Source organism: Ascaphus truei, chromosome 23 (assembly GCF_040206685.1).
Source record: "Ascaphus truei isolate aAscTru1 chromosome 23, aAscTru1.hap1, whole genome shotgun sequence".
NCBI lineage: Eukaryota > Metazoa > Chordata > Amphibia > Anura > Ascaphidae > Ascaphus > Ascaphus truei.
Window position 1 is genome coordinate 3,321,757 of NC_134505.1, and position 17,024 is coordinate 3,338,780.

The following is a 17,024-nucleotide window of genomic DNA, read 5'->3' on the forward strand; positions in this document are numbered from 1 at the left end:
TATCAATATACAGTGAATAATTCTTAGATCTATTGATACAAAAAATTGCATATAATCAACATGAAAAGTTGTACACACGTGATAAATTCGTGAATATATATATATAAAGGTGTACAAAAAAAACCTGCTCGACCCAGCTGGTTAGGGACTGGTTCTGCTTGTCCCTCAAGTTGTGCAAATTCGTACGTGATCCAGGGGGAGCATGGAAGAAAAATAGAAATATAAAAGAAACACAATATAAGTGCAGACAGTTTGATACTGAGTGGGTTAGAGTGATCGTGTATCTTGGCTCATAAGTGTTGCCTACTCACAGGATTCAAATAGAACACGGGCATTTTGACACAATGGTCTCAGTGGATTGGATCTGTACATTCTAGATAAGGTGCAGACTTCACTCTCAACAGGACAGCATATGCGTGGAGGGAAAAAAGTATACATAGTGCAGACCAGTAGTGTAAATGGGTTTTACTTTATGAAACTTAAAAAATGCACACTTACAATAAAATCAATATAATAAACCATGTATCACAATGATTGTGATGGAAGAGGGTGGACTGTAGATCTTAGGGCTCACCCGCCACCTTCGGTGCGCATACGATGCGTGGGACACTGCTCCGTTGGATGGTCCCTCTCCGTCCCTTCCCGGGTGCTCCGGTGTTGGAGACTCCAATCTCTCCGCTGCACGTTGGTTGCGGTGTATCCCTTCCCTTCTGCAGCGCGCCGTTTGATCGCGTTCTATGGACTCCGGTACGTCACTTCCGGTGCAGCCCCGATACGTCACTTCCGGCGGTGGGCTCCCGATCTGCGTCTCTGCTCCTCTCTCCCAGTAGGCGGATACCACTCTACGCGTTTCGCCAAAGAGTGCGTGGCTTCGTCAGGAGTATATTGTGTTTCTTTTATATTTCTATTTTTCTCCCATGCTCCCCCTGGATCACGTACGAATTTGTAAATTTTCCTACCCATGATTTGATCCCACTTTTACTCGTCGTTTGATTCACCTCCGTGCATCAGAACTTGTAAAAGTACGAAGTGGAAGCTCCCAGAGTCTGTGAGGTAATTAGATGGGAATCAAGGCCATCAAATAACATGTTTAATTGAGTATCTCTAAGAACCTTGTTAATGCAAGGCCTTGCTTGTAAATATATAAAGAACTGTTTGTTGGATCCGTTGATTTTTTTTTTAAAGATTTGGGAAGCGTGTGTCTCACCTGTAACAATCTTGATCATACTGTGTCTTTAATTGTTTTTATTCCCTTTTGTTCCCATTGCAGAAAGGAAGTACTGTATATACAGTAGCATCCTAAACATTTTGTTGGTATCTTATTTGCCAATAGCATATAAACATAAAAACTTTTGTGGTGCTCATGGTCATGGCCAATGGGCCCCATCCCCTAGGGGAGAAGGCCCCTTCAGGTGTAGGTAGCCAACCCAGTCAGTGTAAAGCTGTCCGAGCACATCTTATGCTCCCCTCTGCCAGCCATAGTCTCTCTCCAGGCTCGACTGTTCAAGGCCAGGTCATGGAAGCATCTTCTACTTTGACTGGAGCACGTCTCTCTCCTCCCAGACCTCTGGTCAGGAAAAGCCCTCTGACGCTATCTAAAAAGGATGCCCCACAGGCATCTCATGCCTTGTTGTCAGAGACTCCGTGAGGCTCCCATCCCATGTCTCCTCAGAGTGGATATATACAGAGGGTGGATCCCCAGGCCTTGATCTGTGTATTCTCTGATGGAAGCGATCTTCGCGGCTCAGATCCTTTCCCAGGCGGTTTCCTCTCGCTGAGGCCTAACTCCCGGAGCAAGTGTTCTGCCGCCTTCCTAAAACATAGGCCAAATTGTCTGCCATTCTTGTCTACAATTAGATGAAAGGGGAATCCCCATCTAGGATGGACGCCACTCTCTCGCAGCAGGGTGGTGACTGATCGGAGGTCTTGTCATCTTAAAATTGCAGTCTGGGAGAGGTTGCTGAATATTTGTATTGGCGTATTCTCAAAGGAGATGTCACCTCTATTTCTACATGGTGATCTGATCTTCTCCTCTTCACTTGCCAGGATCCACGAATCCTGGTCCTGGGGCATGGTGGGCCCTGTCGATTGCCTGGAGAGACCGCCTCATGAACATTCCTGATACATAGGTTTCGCCTCCTTTTCTGGTTTTCGAGGTCCTAATACTGCAGATGTCCCTTAGGGTCTTGTCTTTGTTATAAGTCTTCATTGTCAGTATTAGCCTGCAGCGGAAGGGACTCCACCACTTTCTGCTCCAGGTCAGAGGTTCGTTCAGACAGCGAGGACAGGTCCGATTTAAGTTTCGCCACAGTCTTATGCAGCTCTGCTTGGAATAATCTCTTGATATCCGTTGAAAACATCTCCAGGTCATTTATTGTGATCTCCCTGAACGTCTCGCGAGGGACCCTGAAAATATATATGAATTTACAGAAAACATCCCGAGTTGATACCAATGTTTAGGCCAAAAGGAACTAAGGTTTTAATTCTATGAGTCCACTGTTTCTTTTCGCAATGGACAAGGGAAAGCTGGAAAAGGAATTTTAAGTTATCACTTTGATCTTCATTTTCATTATGTTATATTATTTTCACATTACAGTGCATTATATTGTGAATAATAATAAATAAAAGCATTTAAAGAAAAATAGCTGTCAATATTTTCCAAATGTATCTAGTTTCCACAGAGCAAACGACTAAATCAGGATCCAAGTGGTATTTGGCTTTGTACCATTCATCCCCCGTCTCCCACCCACATTGTCATCAGAATCCTCCGTTCTACAGAAACACATTACTTCCAAACACATTAATAAACACCCTATGAATTAAATTATTAAGTGCTTTATGACGGTGTTTATTCATAGCGCGTGTTTTACTTCTTCTTTGATGTAGACATGCACTTTTGTGCCATTATGGGTGGGGTAAATAATCCCCTCTGTTGTGCAGCATTGTAACAAAATGGTAAACTGTTGTGTCCCTTAGCCGCCCAAGTGCACTTCGTTCAGCAACCCCTCCCACCCATACTTTCTATAAAAGGAGACCATTGGATAGGGAGCACTTATACTTCACTTGCTGATCAAGCTGCAGTGTCCTTCCATTTGGATCCACCTTTAGCATCACTATGAGCCACTGCAAACCCCATAAATCCCATCATGGAGGCTCCCACATGTCCCATCATGGAGGATCCCATCATGGAGGATACGGAGGTAAAGGAATTTCCAGCTCCAAACACTCTTCTTTCGGTCATGGATGTGGCTATGGAAGTGTACATGGTGGCTCTAGTCATGGAAGCCACTTTAGCAGCTTTGGGGGTAACGGTGGTTCTAAGAATGATGGCCTGTTCGGCATCAATGAGAAGGAAACCATGCAGCTTCTGAATGAACGACTTTCATCTTACCTGGAGAGAGTGAACTCACTGGAGCAGGAAAATGCCCAGCTGGAGAGAAAGATCTGTGAGTGGTATGCAAACAATGCCCCCAGCTCATCCCCTGACTTCAGTCAGTACTACAGTGTTATTCAGGAGCTCCAGTGTCAGGTACATTCAGGTTTATTTTTTGGAAATTAAATCAATGTTGCACTGACTAAAAGACGAATATGAATTCACTGCCTGGTATGTTTCTTTAGATTGCTGCAGCCACTGTGGAGAATGCCGGGATTGTTCTGCAGATAGACAATGCCCGACTGGCTATAGATGACTTCAGAAACAAGTAAGTGTCATAAATATTATAAAGAAATAAATGAAAGAAGGGATGAATAAGATCAGATAAGAGGAGTACATCTAAATCTTCACAAAGGTGCACAAGGTAGACACATTTAATGGTTTGTGTTTTCTGGACTGTGTAGCCCTTAATGTCTTGTTCTTGCTGTCTCACAAGGTATGAGACGGAGGTCAGCCTGAGGAACAATGTTGAGGCGGATGCGAACAGTCTGCGCAGAGTCCTGGAAGGGCTGAACATGGAGAGGTGTGACCTGGAGATGCAAGTTCAAGGCCTCCAGGATGAACTGCAGCAAATGAGGAGTAACCATGAAGAGGTAATGTAATAGAATGGAGATCAAGATGATGAGGGTTATGTATGAAACCATTAATATTCCTGTATTTGTGCGGGCAAGAATGTCTTCTGCATAAATCATTGCCAGCTTGATGTAAAAGAAAATGTCTCATCCTACATTTCAAGCACATCTCTGTGACACTAGGGTAAGCCCAATCGCAGACTTGACATTTTGAATCGGCAGATACAAATTCTAATTCATCCTCGTATCATCACTCCCCAAATTGTGCACTTAATTTAAAAAAAACATTAAAGTACAAATGTGAAATCGAAGCTTCTTCCACAAACATAATTTAAAAAAAATATTCTTCTGCGCAGCTTGATATATAGCCCCCATAATGGCACATTACTGCTCCGCCTGATTCTCATCTTCATCTTGTGCCCTTGCAGGAGGTGAACTCTCTCCGCGCTCAGCTGGGCGCCAGAGTCAACGTGGAAGTGAACGCTGCTCCATCTGCGGATTTGAACGGAGCCTTGTCTGAGATCCGAGAGCAATATGAAAACATGATGGAGAGGAACATGAGGGAGGTTGAGAGCATGTTCCTTCAAAGGGTAAACACATCACTTCCATTCTAATATGTCAATCGATCACATCAGATAATTAATCCTCTGTAAAATAATCAAACGCAATGTTGCTTGTGTATTTTACAATCTAACTTTGGAATCTGAGGCAGAATAAGATATGGTGACATATCCATGTTTACCACATCAGTACAGTTTTAAGAAGTAGAGTTAGAACCAATAATTATATGGACCTCCCAAATTTACTATTAAGATTAAATAAAAGATGTGGTATTTCTTTGACCAAATTTCTAAATATATAAGTGACCTAACTCACAATGCAACTACAGTATGTCAGATATTATTCCATAAATCTCTTTTCTATTTCTATGTTCTTGCAGAGTGAGGAACTGAATCGTCAGGTGGCGTCCGGTTCTGAGCAGCTGGTGTCAGTCCAAAGTGAGGTCACCGAGTTGAAGCGCTGTGCGCAGAGCTTGGAGATTGAGCTTCAGAGCCAGCTGAGCATGGTATGTGTTAGCACTCATATTCCTCGATTATTGTGCGGTATCACTGTTTATGTCTATGCAAAGAACACTGGATAACTACACACATTGGTTTGGAAGAAGAAGCATACTGCACCGACACACTTTATTCGAGCAAATACCCAGTATGTACCTGGCAGATACCTGGAATGCGCCGCTCCTCACCTCTGACAAGCCCCGTTGTGTTTGCCTTCCCAGCCTGGGTTCATGCCTGGCTGTCGGGCGGCTGATCTATTAAATTATAATGATTAGGATTTAATAGGCTGCAATGCTTCGCGTGTCTACCAGATGGCATAAATTCATGAATTGTAATGCACTATATATATATATACTGTGCAGTATTGCAGCCAGCGGGAATAAAATGCTTCAATCCCTGCCTGCAAAATAACCCAATGCACTCGGGCAGAAAACAGTCACAAACCTCAATACACCCGGGTATACCCGAATTCGTGGGACTAGCCGAGCTCGAATAAAGTGTGTCGCCAGTGTATACAGTATTATTATGGCATACAGATATACTGTAACGGTCTTCAAAATCCAGGGGGAGCGTGGGGGGTTTATCAACAAGAGAAAATACATAAATATAACATCTAAATGTACTGTAGGTGTCTTTACAAGGTTGTGAATCATAAATATGCTCATATAGAATGCCTACTCACAGTGTGGTAGGTAGAGATATACTGTACACTGCATTATGTGTGTGTATATATATATATATATATATATATATATATATATATATATATATATATATATATATATACACACACTGGATAACTACACACATTGGTTTGGAAGAAGAAGCATGTACAGTATCATTATGGCATACAGATATACACTGCGTAATATAAAATCCCTGGTGAAGTCTACATGTACTCTCAGTGGTATACACATATTTACTGCTTAACCCAGAGACTCACGAAAATGTCTCTGTATGTATGTATGTAAAGTGTAGTAACACGGTGCAATAGGGACAATAATAATAATACACAAGACAGGTTCCCTGTAGAATGCCCTCAATGAAACTGTGTGTAATTGTTGAAATTTAAAGCCCTTTATTTAAGAAAATATAAAAATAGTAGCAGATTGGTATAATGACGTCTATGGTCAATCCGTAAGACATAGACATCCATGCGTTCAATACATCTGGATTTAATGCAAAGAGTTTACTGCAATTTTAGTTCTTTTAGAAGAACATTGCATATACTGCTGTATTTAGTATTCAATATTGGACTGTGCTACTGTGTTAAATAAGGATTTCCACCAATTGCACAATCTCTTATTGCCAGTATGTTCCTCTCTTGCAGAAATCAGCCCTGGAAGGCAGCTTGGCAGAGACACAGGCCGGTTATAGCTCCCAGCTCAGCCAGTTACAGGGCATGATCAACAACGTGGAAGGGCAGCTGGGCCAGATCCGATCTGATCTGGAGAACCAGAACTATGAGTACAGAGTTCTCATGGACCAAAAGACACATCTGGAGATGGAGATTGCCACATACAAACGCCTGCTGGATGGACAGGACATGCAGTATGTAACACAGTGTCCCATAGCCCTTAATTATGGAATGAATTAGATATTTGAGGACTGGGCTTATTTCACCATGAAAGTGCATGGGGAAGTATATAGGAAAGGATATTCCAAAACCACACACACTCATACACACATATAATACATTCCAGTATCAGTATCTATGTAATCCCGAGAGTATTACAGTTATTACATGAGGCCATTTTGTCCACACTTGGAAAGCATGAATTACATCATGAAATACGGTTCCAAAAAAACTTGTTAAGTGCTTATTTCTTTAAACCTATATAATGAACACAACCTTATTACTATACAATGTTATCTTGCTTTTGTTTTGCCTTTGGTTATAAATAACGTCTCAAAGCTATTAAAGCACTCAGGAAAACTCATTAATATTAATAACAAGGTCTTTGAACCGGCAATCTTGCTCCCCCAACCCCACACAACATCCCGCAAATAAAGCACACACACACACACACACACACACACACACACACACACACACACACACACACACACACACACACACACACACACACACACACACACACACACACACGTCTGGAGGTGCAATGGCCAGTGGTCGACAAATCACCAAAAAAATCTACTCGCCAAACAAAAAAATCTACTCGCCACCTAGTACCACACGTGTGCTGCTTGGGCCAATAGGAGCTCGCCACGTGGTTAAATCCACTCGCCCGGGGCGAGCAAATGTATAGGTTTGTCGAACACTGGCAATGGCCACGTTTTTTTATTCAGATACAGCAAAAGGGGAGGTGGTAGCCCTGCCACAGCGCTCCACCCACAGGTAAAGCCGATGACACTTACATCATGTAACGCCAGGTAAGGGCCAATGACGTTTACTTCATGGTCCGTTACCCGGACCGTCCCAAGTCCCAGCCGTTCAGCTGACCCCACGTCAGTTGCTAGATGGGCCCCAAATACTCAAAGTCCACTCGGCCACCATGCATTATCGTAACTGAGCCATGTCTGGCAGAGTTTACCCTCACCGACACCCCAAACAGCCGCCACGACAGAGGCAATATAACCACAAATATAAATTAATTCAATACAAGTATAACTCCCACAAAACAGAATTTAACCAAAAGGGGAGGGTGGGGGGGGAGGGGGGCGCGGGAAAACGCAGAGAGGGGCGCGGAATGATGTCCCGACCCTCACTGCTGCATTTACCGCCTCCAGCCGGCCCCTCTCCGCTCCGGGTGTCGCTGTTGACCAAGAGGGGAGGGACGGGACAGGAGGGAAAGGTTGGGGTTGGGGGTGAGCCTTTGCCTTGCGGATATGTCGCACTTTGCCCAAGGCTCCATGCTTTCTGTACGGTTGCACATGCTTCATTTTGCAAACTCATGTGCTTAAAACCAACCGTGACTATATCAACTTGTGTTTTTCTGTACAGCATTCCACAGTGCCATTCCTCAGGAGGCAGCCATGGTAAGTGCAAAGAGATGTTAGCTATAAAACCATCACAGAAATGTTCAAACCACTATTTGAAAGCAACAACTAAAAACTGTTCTATACTGTAATAGATACTTCCAAACGGAACAAAAAGAGGGAAAAGAGAACATTGCAATAACAGTCGTATGTTAAAGTTGCCCAATGATTTATGTGAAACATATTCAGATGAGCTTTTTTGCATTCATACACAAGATAAATCCATCTATTCTGTACATAAATCTCAACTGAATAAAAAGGAGCGACAATGAAAGGAATTGAGCTACAATATAAACATAGATATGTAAAGGTACAAAGTAATATGTAACTGCCATGCACAAAGAACCACATTTACCAAATAAAAAATCTCAATACTTTCAGATTGATCTTTTTTATTCTGCACCAGTATTACACTAGTTTTGTCCCATAACTATTTTAATAAACAAACCTTTTAGTGTCTTAGGAAGATCTCGGATTAGCATCATTTCATGCTGAGCACGTCCCTATAGTGTTAGAAAGAAGATCATTTCATTGGACTAAATATGTATTAAGTACCTGAGAGTTTTTTCTTTCACAATTATAGGCAATTCTCACCTTGGAGATAAAGTTTTTATTCTTGAATGATAAACCTTTTATTATTAACTACCTACAAATTGTGATTTCGACAGATTGACTATGTTGCTTCTCCATGGCAGGAAAGTCTCTGAACCCAATTAATTTGAATGGAATTCAGGGGCTTCTGTGCCATGGGTAAGAGACTTCACCCATATTGGATGGGGTCTTGGGCCTTATTCAGTGTCTGAAGAACTTTGGAGGAGTCATTGTGATTAGGGTTCATTTATCATAAGCAGCTGCATGGCCAATCACTTTAGCAAAACTGCAAACTGATGGGGAAAATGTTTGATTTCTTAGGAACTTTTAGCTCTTAAAAATTCTGCAAACTGGTTTCACAGAAATAGATTTTGGTAAAAAAAACATGAAAATATTTTGTGCTAGAATGATCACATACTATATTTCCCACATGCTAATACAAAGTACATTGTGATTTGAATGCAGTACTTTATGTCTTTCCTTTTCAGGATCTCACCACAGCAATTCAGGTCACCAATCCACAGAACATGGCCAGAAAGCCAGCTGTTAGACAAATCTGATACTTCGGGGGGAGAAATCAATGCGTAAAACTACAGAGAAGAAACGGAGAACGGAGAACGGAATTCTTTGCCGAACTCTCCTGAAGTTAATGATTCATTAGTGTCTGTGTTTGAGAAGTCCAAGCTAACCTGTCTTTCTGATCCTTAGCATATGTTCTGTAGGAAAGTAGACCCGTAGGTGATACGGGGCACAGAGAATGGTTTTGGGTTTGAGCTCAGGTGTATCTCACCTTTTGGTCTGCAGTTTCCCAGCTTGTAAAGGTTTCAGCATTTCCTGTAATGATGCTCCTCGTGCTTTTTAAGGACAGCATTTAAATCTTGCAGCATTGTGACTCCTTACAGATATAAGCAAACCAATACAGGAAATATGCTTAATATGAGTAGGGCCATTAGGATAAAGCCATAGAGAGAACGAGGTGAATAGTGACAATGTTACCCACTGGGGGATATATTCTTCCAAAATAAACATCAAGAATGGGTGTTGTTTACTATAACCGTAGTCTTAACATATCACGTACTACTGATACATGCCACTGCTATTGGTTACAATGCAGATGGGCTGTGCCCACAAGCTATCACCTTTCCTATTTTGTGACGTGGTACATACAGTATTTCACCTCACATGTAATGCATCTTTTTTCTCATTCCTTTAATAAAACATTTGTTTGTCTGATTGCAAAATACTATACTGCCTAATGTGTTTTTCTGCTAACATGACCGGACCCTGGTTATAACACACAGGAACGTATTATGCTTCTGCACAACACGTTACCGCAGGGTTTCTGGTGCACACTTCATGCTGCTATTGAACTAACACTAAATTTAACCCCCTGGTAAAATCAGCATGGAGCTGGAGACGTAAGGAATCTCTATTGAAAGGCACTGAAATCAATGAAATCGAAGGCCCTCTCTCATAGATTATTTCCAAAATAACACAACAGTTGAATCATCACTGTCTTGCATATGGGAGGCACACAGATGTGTCATAAGGGGTGAACTCATCAAACTTGCTTTGTTTTAAAAAAAGAGACAGGAATTGAAAGAAATACAGTAGATGACTTTGTATCCCACATCCAAATTCTAGAGTGCCAACATAGACAAGATACTGACAAGGTCTCTCTGTTGAAATGAAATGACCTAAGAGGAAAACGGAGGGCCCTTCTCGATCAGAGAGTGACCAAGTCCATGCTATGGTTAAATCAGAAATTTTATAAACGAGGAAACAAAGCAGACACATTACTTGGTCATGCCTTGTCGTGGCTCGCAGGCTTATACGCTTTGTCCAAAGGGTTAACTAAATTACCCTTTTTCAAGAGATAAATAGGTATTTCACTGTGTATTTTTGTCACATTGGATGTTGCTCTGAACTTCTCTGTTTCTTTTTTTATACAATTAGCCACGCCCAATAGCATTCCTTTTGACACTTATATACAGTACATATATATATTGTAGTAATTTGGGGGGGGTTCTGAGAACTTGCTGGGTATCTGTGTGTTTGTTAACTTTGTCCATCTGCTCTCAGCTGTTTTGGAGGCTAGTGGCTCCTCCCACCCAGGGTTTAAAGCTCGTCCCTCCCCTCTGTCCAAGTAAGCAGGTTTACGTTTCATGTAGCTGGTTGCGACAGGTTCAATGCCAGGACCATCCTTCCCCTAATTATAGAGGTAAATAAGGATTTTAATCAGTTAGTGTTAGGACCTGCGAATTTGGTCATGCCTTGATGTCGCTCACAGGCTTATACACTTTGGCCAAAGGGTTAACTAAATGACCCTTTTTCAAGCGATATATAGGTATTTCACTGTGTATTTTTGTCACATTGGATGTTGCTCAGGTTCTTCTTTGTTTCTTGTTTTATACAGGCAGATTACTAGCAAGAAAGCTCGGGCAAAAACTACCTGCTCAACATGTCAATAGCATTAAGGTTAGGGATGGGACAACCACCCAGAACCCATAATTTCATCAGTCCCTTTATAATCTCCAATCAAACAGTATTTCTGGTTTTCCACTAATGGAATTTACAATCACCAACTTTCTAAACAAGACGCTCTCCCGCAGGCTTGACATTTATTTTTTTTATAAAAATGTTTTCCAGGAAGTAATATATTGAGAGTTACCGCTCGTTTTCAAGTATGTCCTGTTGGGAGGAGGTGAGGCTCTCAGACAGACCAATTGACCTAAAGGAGTTAAAGTTGGTACTCATGGAAAGATCCCTGGTCCAGATAGATTCCCACATCTACTATATATTTCTCAAAGTGTCCTATGTGTCGTTGTCTGTCTGTCTGTATGTATGTGTCTCCCTGTGTCCCTCCCTGTGTCCCTAGCGGCAATCAGATTGGCTCCCTTGGCCCGCCCCCGCACACCTCTCATTGGCCGGACACACACACACACACCACCCCCCCCCCCCCTCTGTCCGTCCGTCCCCCATCACGTGCGCCGCCCTGCACTGGCTCCGGACGGAGGGGAAGCGCGGCCCTCCTACCCCAGCTGCTCCCTTACCTCCCCGGCGCTACCTCCCCCTCAGGTAAGTCACTGCGCGTCCCGCCTATGCCTCAGGCCCACACAGGGTGCTTCCTACCGCCGCTTGCACGAGCCTCACTCAGCCGGACGGGGGACCAAGCAGGCGCCGGGGGGGGGGAGCGCGAGTCATGGGGAATAGGGGGGGGGGGGGGCGCGAGTCACGGGGAACGGGGGGGGGGGTGAGCCGCGAGTCACGGGGAACGGGGGGGGGAGCGCGAGTCACGGGGAACGGGGGGGGGGGGCGAGCCGCGAGTCACGGGGAACGGGGGGGGGGGGGGGGCGAGCCGCGAGTCACGGGGAACGCTATCAGAAATGGGGACTCATTATGCTTGGAAACACTTGAAGCCCATATCAACATAATTCTTAACCCAGAAAAGGATCCAGCTTCCAATAGGCCTATCTCCCATCTCAACGTGGACTTAAAAATATTTGCTAACATTCCTGTTCACAGAATAAACACTTTCCTGCCCAAATTAACTCACAGACCAAGTGGGGTTTATCTCGCATAGAGAGGCCAGAGATAACACTAGAAAGGTCGCTAACCTTATATATCGCATTCACAAGAGCAGAATTCCTGCCTTCTTCCTATCGACAGGCACCGAAAAGACCTTCAATAGAATAAATTGGAAATATCTATTTTCTGTTTTTAAGGAAAGTAAGCTTCGGCAAATACATTATAAACTGCATCAATGCATTATATAATCCCCTACTACCATGGTCAAGGTCAATGGCACTCTGTAGGAGCCTTTTGATATTAAAAATGGAACAAGACAGGTGTGCCCACTCTCCCTCCTATTATTTGCCGTTGTCTCAGAACCATTTGCTACACATATCAGGGAAAATCCTGTCATGCCTGGGATTTCCATCAATAACCATGAATACAAGGTAGTCTTGTCTGCAGCTGATAATAACTAAACCAATCGTTACAATGCCAAACCCAATGAAAGAATTAGAATCCTCCAATTAAGTATGCCATGTAAATGGAGTAAACAAAAGATGAAGTATCTGAGAAAAGACATTTCTTCTAAACTCAAGGACTCGTACTCCCTTAATGACTCCAAACTGTTGGCAGGCATTAAAAAAAAAGGCTTGAAAAACTGGAACAAACTGATTATAACATGGTTGGGTAGGATAAATGTAATGAAAATGAATTGCAGACAGTGTCCATCAGACTGCCCTCCTTCTCTTTCACAACAAGCTTACAAAAATGAGTATATGAATTTATCTGGCAGTTAACACCCCAGAGTAAATGCCAAAACCATTTAAAGACCCAAACGCTAATGAGGTCTCGGTCCTAGCGATGTTCAACTTTATAATGCGGCCTCTAAGCTCTGCCTGCTTATTTGATTGGCACACCAATGAGCCCCCAAATCATGGATGATATTAGACTTTTAATACACCTTTTCCAAATATAATGCTTTTACCATTTCTAAGTCCGCATGAGAATGTCATCTTTTTTAATATGGGATATGCCTATATCATTTTTGGGGTGCTCCAGCAGTTTCCTTTTCCCTATGTCTCAAAATTCCCTGGCACCCCAAATCTTCTCAGTTTATTATGTTACGGAGTTCCCCCTTTAGCTTTTTACCATCTACCCATGAGGTATGATCAACATTTATGTACTGTATATCAACCTTTGTGTGTCTGTGGAAGCGTATAGATGTACGAGTCCCATTTTTTAAGAAGTGTACCCACCTGCGGTTTCTTTATCTTGGGGAGAATTGAGCCAATTAATACTCAGTATAAATACATTTTGTCTTGCCAGCGTTTGAATGGAGGCTCGATTTCTTTTATCCAGTAATGTATATATATATTTGCTGACAGAAATGCTACAGTACAGTATATCACCCATTTTTGGGGCTCCAGGGCAATCCCCCACCGCAGAATTGCAGACCCCCCAGAATCGCTGCTTGTGAATTTGTAGAGAAATCCAATTCACTTATTTTCCTTATGATATCTAGGCATTTGGACCAGAATGACTTAACCTTCAGGTCATCCCATAAATGATGCATCATATATGTCTTTTTGTAGTTGCATTTTAAGCACTCGCTATTAAAATTAAGCCCCATATTAAATCTGATTGATGGTGTGATGTAAGTATAATGTAGTAGATTATATAACATCTCATGGAATTGTGCGGAAAGGATAAAATCTTAATCTGTGTTGAAACCCCATTAGAATAATTTCCTCATTTATGTCTGTAAATTTTCCTGCCCATGATTTCATCCCTCCTTTGCTCATCATCGTTTGATTCACCTCCGTGCAGCAGAGCTTGTAAAAGTACGAAGTGTAAGCTCCCAGAGTCTTTTAGGCGATTAGTTGGGAATCAAGACCATCAAATAACATGTTTAATTAAGTGTCTCTAAGAACCTCGTTAATGCAAGGCCTTGCTTGTAAACACATAAACCGCTATTTGTTGCATATCTTTAATTATGTCTATTGTTCCCATTGCAGAAAGGAAGTATTTGTTTTTCCTTCCTGAGAGTCAGGATTACAATGGATTGATTTGTATTTATTCGCCTGCATGCTATGCTTTGTTTGCTGCCAGGCCTTACATGTATTTATTAACAAAGGATTACTTTTGCAATGTTTGGCTAATTTTGATAACGGCATGTGTAATAAATATTTCAAATTGATCTCTCCTGTCATTTGTTAATCTTGTTTGATATTTGAGAAAGTAACAAAACACACAAAACCCCAGCATTCCCATGGTATTTGATTTTGAGACAGCCTGCAACATGTCTGCGGCGACTAAGATATGATCCATTCTGGAGTATGAATTGTGTGTTAGGGAGAAAATGTATACTTCCTCTGACCTTGATTTCGTGTTCTCCACGTACCAATCAGATACTTCCTCACTAATTCTCAATTGTTATACCATTCTTATATACTTGGGCATAATGGGTCTTACCCACTTTGCTAGATTTATCCGCTTCTGGGTATTAAACCATGTTAAAGTCCCCTGCAACAATCAGAGGGAACGAGGGGTTGCCTTCTGTGGACTCTAGCCTCCTTTTTAGAAAACTAATTTGATTATTGTTGGTGGCGTAGATGTTAACAAAAGATTTTTGCTTGCCTGCTACCAGACATGAAGACCTCCGTAGAGGGTACCGACAGCCGCTTTGGCGTTTAAAGCTCCCACGCCACGTCGTGTGGGCTCAGCTGGAGCAGCTACTGGCACCCCCTACAGAAGTCTATATCTCTGGAAGTAGGGGGTCCCCGGAGTTGAAATGAATGGGGTTCTCCCCCGGGAAACCCCTTGCTTCAATCCAGTATAGAAAAATAAAAAGTAAAAAAAACACCATAAAATATTTAACATATATTTAAAATAAATCTTAAACCATAATCCCACTGATTGGCCCTCTCAATATGGACCTAGATTGCTAAATTGGCAATCAACGGTACATTACTTACCACCCTTTTATTACCTTAGTGGCTAACCGCAGAGGTAATTAAGGGGTTAACCCGCCCGCTATCCCCCTCGGGAGGTCTAGCCAACAACCCTGGGGAAAGAACCAATAGCATTGGTGGATGTACCATGTGATCCAATTATATTTGGTTGAGAGGTCATTCTCACCCAAACCTGATGGCTGCTCACATGGTACATTCATCAAGGCATGTCACGTTTCATGTGACAGGAAGGAGACGACGTGTCAACACCCATTCATCCCATCTCTTCCCTCCCCCCCCCCCCTCACACACACATTGCAAACAGAATCCACCTTTCTCAAGAAGCACCTTACTTCCAAACACGTTAGTAAACATCCCATGAATTAAATAATGAAGTAATAAAGTGCTTTATGCCGGTGTTTATTCGCAGCCCTTGTTGTACTTCTTTGATGTTGACATGCACTTTTCTACCATTATGGGTGGGGTAATTGTTTCCTTACGGTGCGCCACATAGCAAAAAAATGGTAAACTGCTGAGTCTTGTCCAGACTTGTCTGTGGTTTTTAACAATCTCCCAAAATTAATAGACTTGGAAAAAGGATAGATGTCGATATAATGCACATAGAAAGTTAACTTCATCCAGCAGCCCCTCCCACCCATGCTGTCTATAAAAGGAGACCGTTGGATAGGGAGCACTTATACTTCACTTGCTGATCAAGCTGCAGTGTCCTTCCATTTGGATCAAACTTTAACATCACTATGAGCCACTGCAAACCCCATAAAGGCTCCCACATTTCCCAGCATGGAGGATCCCATACTTCCCATCATGGAGGTCACTACAGGGCTTCCAGTGTCCACGGAGGATCAGGAGGTAAAGGAATTTCCAGCTCCAAACACTCCTCATTCGGTCATGGATGTGGCTATGGAAGTGTACATGGTGGTTTTAGTCTTGGAAGCCACTTTAGCAGCTTTGGGGGCAATGGTGGTTGTAAGAATGATGGCCTGTTCGGCATCAATGAGAGGGAAACCATGCAGCTTCTGAATGAACGACTTTCATCTTACCTGGAGAGGGTGCGCTCACTGGAGCAGGAAAATGCCCAGCTGGAGAGACAGATCTGTGAGTGGTATGCAAACAGTGCCCCCAGCTCATCCCCTGACTTCAGTCAGTACTACAGTGTTATTCAGGAGCTCCAGTGTCAGGTAAATTCAAGTTTATTTTTGGAAATTAAATCAATGTTGCACTGACTAAAAGACGAATATGAATTCACTGCCTGGTATGTTTTTTTAGATTTCTGCAGCAACTGTGGAGAATGCAGGGATTGTTCTGCAGATAGACAATGCCCGACTGGCTATAGATGACTTCAGAAACAAGTAAGTGTCATGAATATTATGGAGAAAGAAATGAAAGAAGGGATGAATAAGAAGATCAGATAAGATGAGTACATCTAAATCTCCACAAAGGTGTACAAAGTACACAAGTTTAATGGTTTGTGTTTCCTGGACTGTGTAGCCCTTAATGTCTTGTTCTTGCTGTCTCACAAGGTATGAGACGGAGGTCAGTCTGAGGAACAATGTTGAGGCCGATGTGAGCGCTCTGCGCAGAGTCCTGGAAGGGCTGAACATGGAGAGGTGTGACCTGGAGATGCAAGTTCAAGGCCTCCAGGATGAACTGCAGCAAATGAGGAGTAACCATGAAGAGGTAATGTAATAGAATGGAACTCAAGATGATGAGGGTTATGTATGAAACCATTAATATTCCTGTATTTGTGTGGGCAAGAATGTCTTCTGCATAAATCTTTGCCAGAATGATGTAAAAGTAAATGTCTCATCCTTACATTTGAAGCATATCTCTGGGATACTAGGGTGAACCCAAATGCACACGTCACTGTTTGCGAATTCTAATACAT

General features: G+C 42.5%; 1 protein-coding gene and 1 long non-coding RNA gene across 3 annotated transcripts in view; both read left to right on the forward strand.

Moving 5' to 3' along the window:
• Positions 1-3,073: 3,073 nt before the first annotated feature.
• LOC142473088 (keratin, type I cytoskeletal 19-like) overlaps positions 3,074-17,024 on the forward strand; it is a 28,598-nt gene continuing 14,647 nt past the window's right edge. Inside the window, exons 1-6 of one of the 2 annotated variants that reach the window (XM_075580249.1) lie at positions 3,074-3,529; positions 3,619-3,701; positions 3,870-4,026; positions 4,434-4,595; positions 4,946-5,071; positions 6,394-6,614. In XM_075580249.1, coding sequence (XP_075436364.1) covers positions 3,116-3,529; positions 3,619-3,701; positions 3,870-4,026; positions 4,434-4,595; positions 4,946-5,071; positions 6,394-6,614 — 1,163 coding nt within the window. In that variant the 5' untranslated portion in view covers positions 3,074-3,115. Of the gene's footprint in view, positions 3,530-3,618; positions 3,702-3,869; positions 4,027-4,433; positions 4,596-4,945; positions 5,072-6,393; positions 6,615-15,804; positions 16,318-17,024 lie in introns of those variants that run through there. The other variant, XM_075580248.1, reaches the window with a different exon arrangement.
• On the forward strand, positions 8,029-9,897 carry LOC142473095 (uncharacterized). Its single transcript, XR_012789981.1, has 2 exons — positions 8,029-8,063; positions 9,143-9,897. It is a non-coding gene; the product is annotated as an uncharacterized LOC142473095 (long non-coding RNA).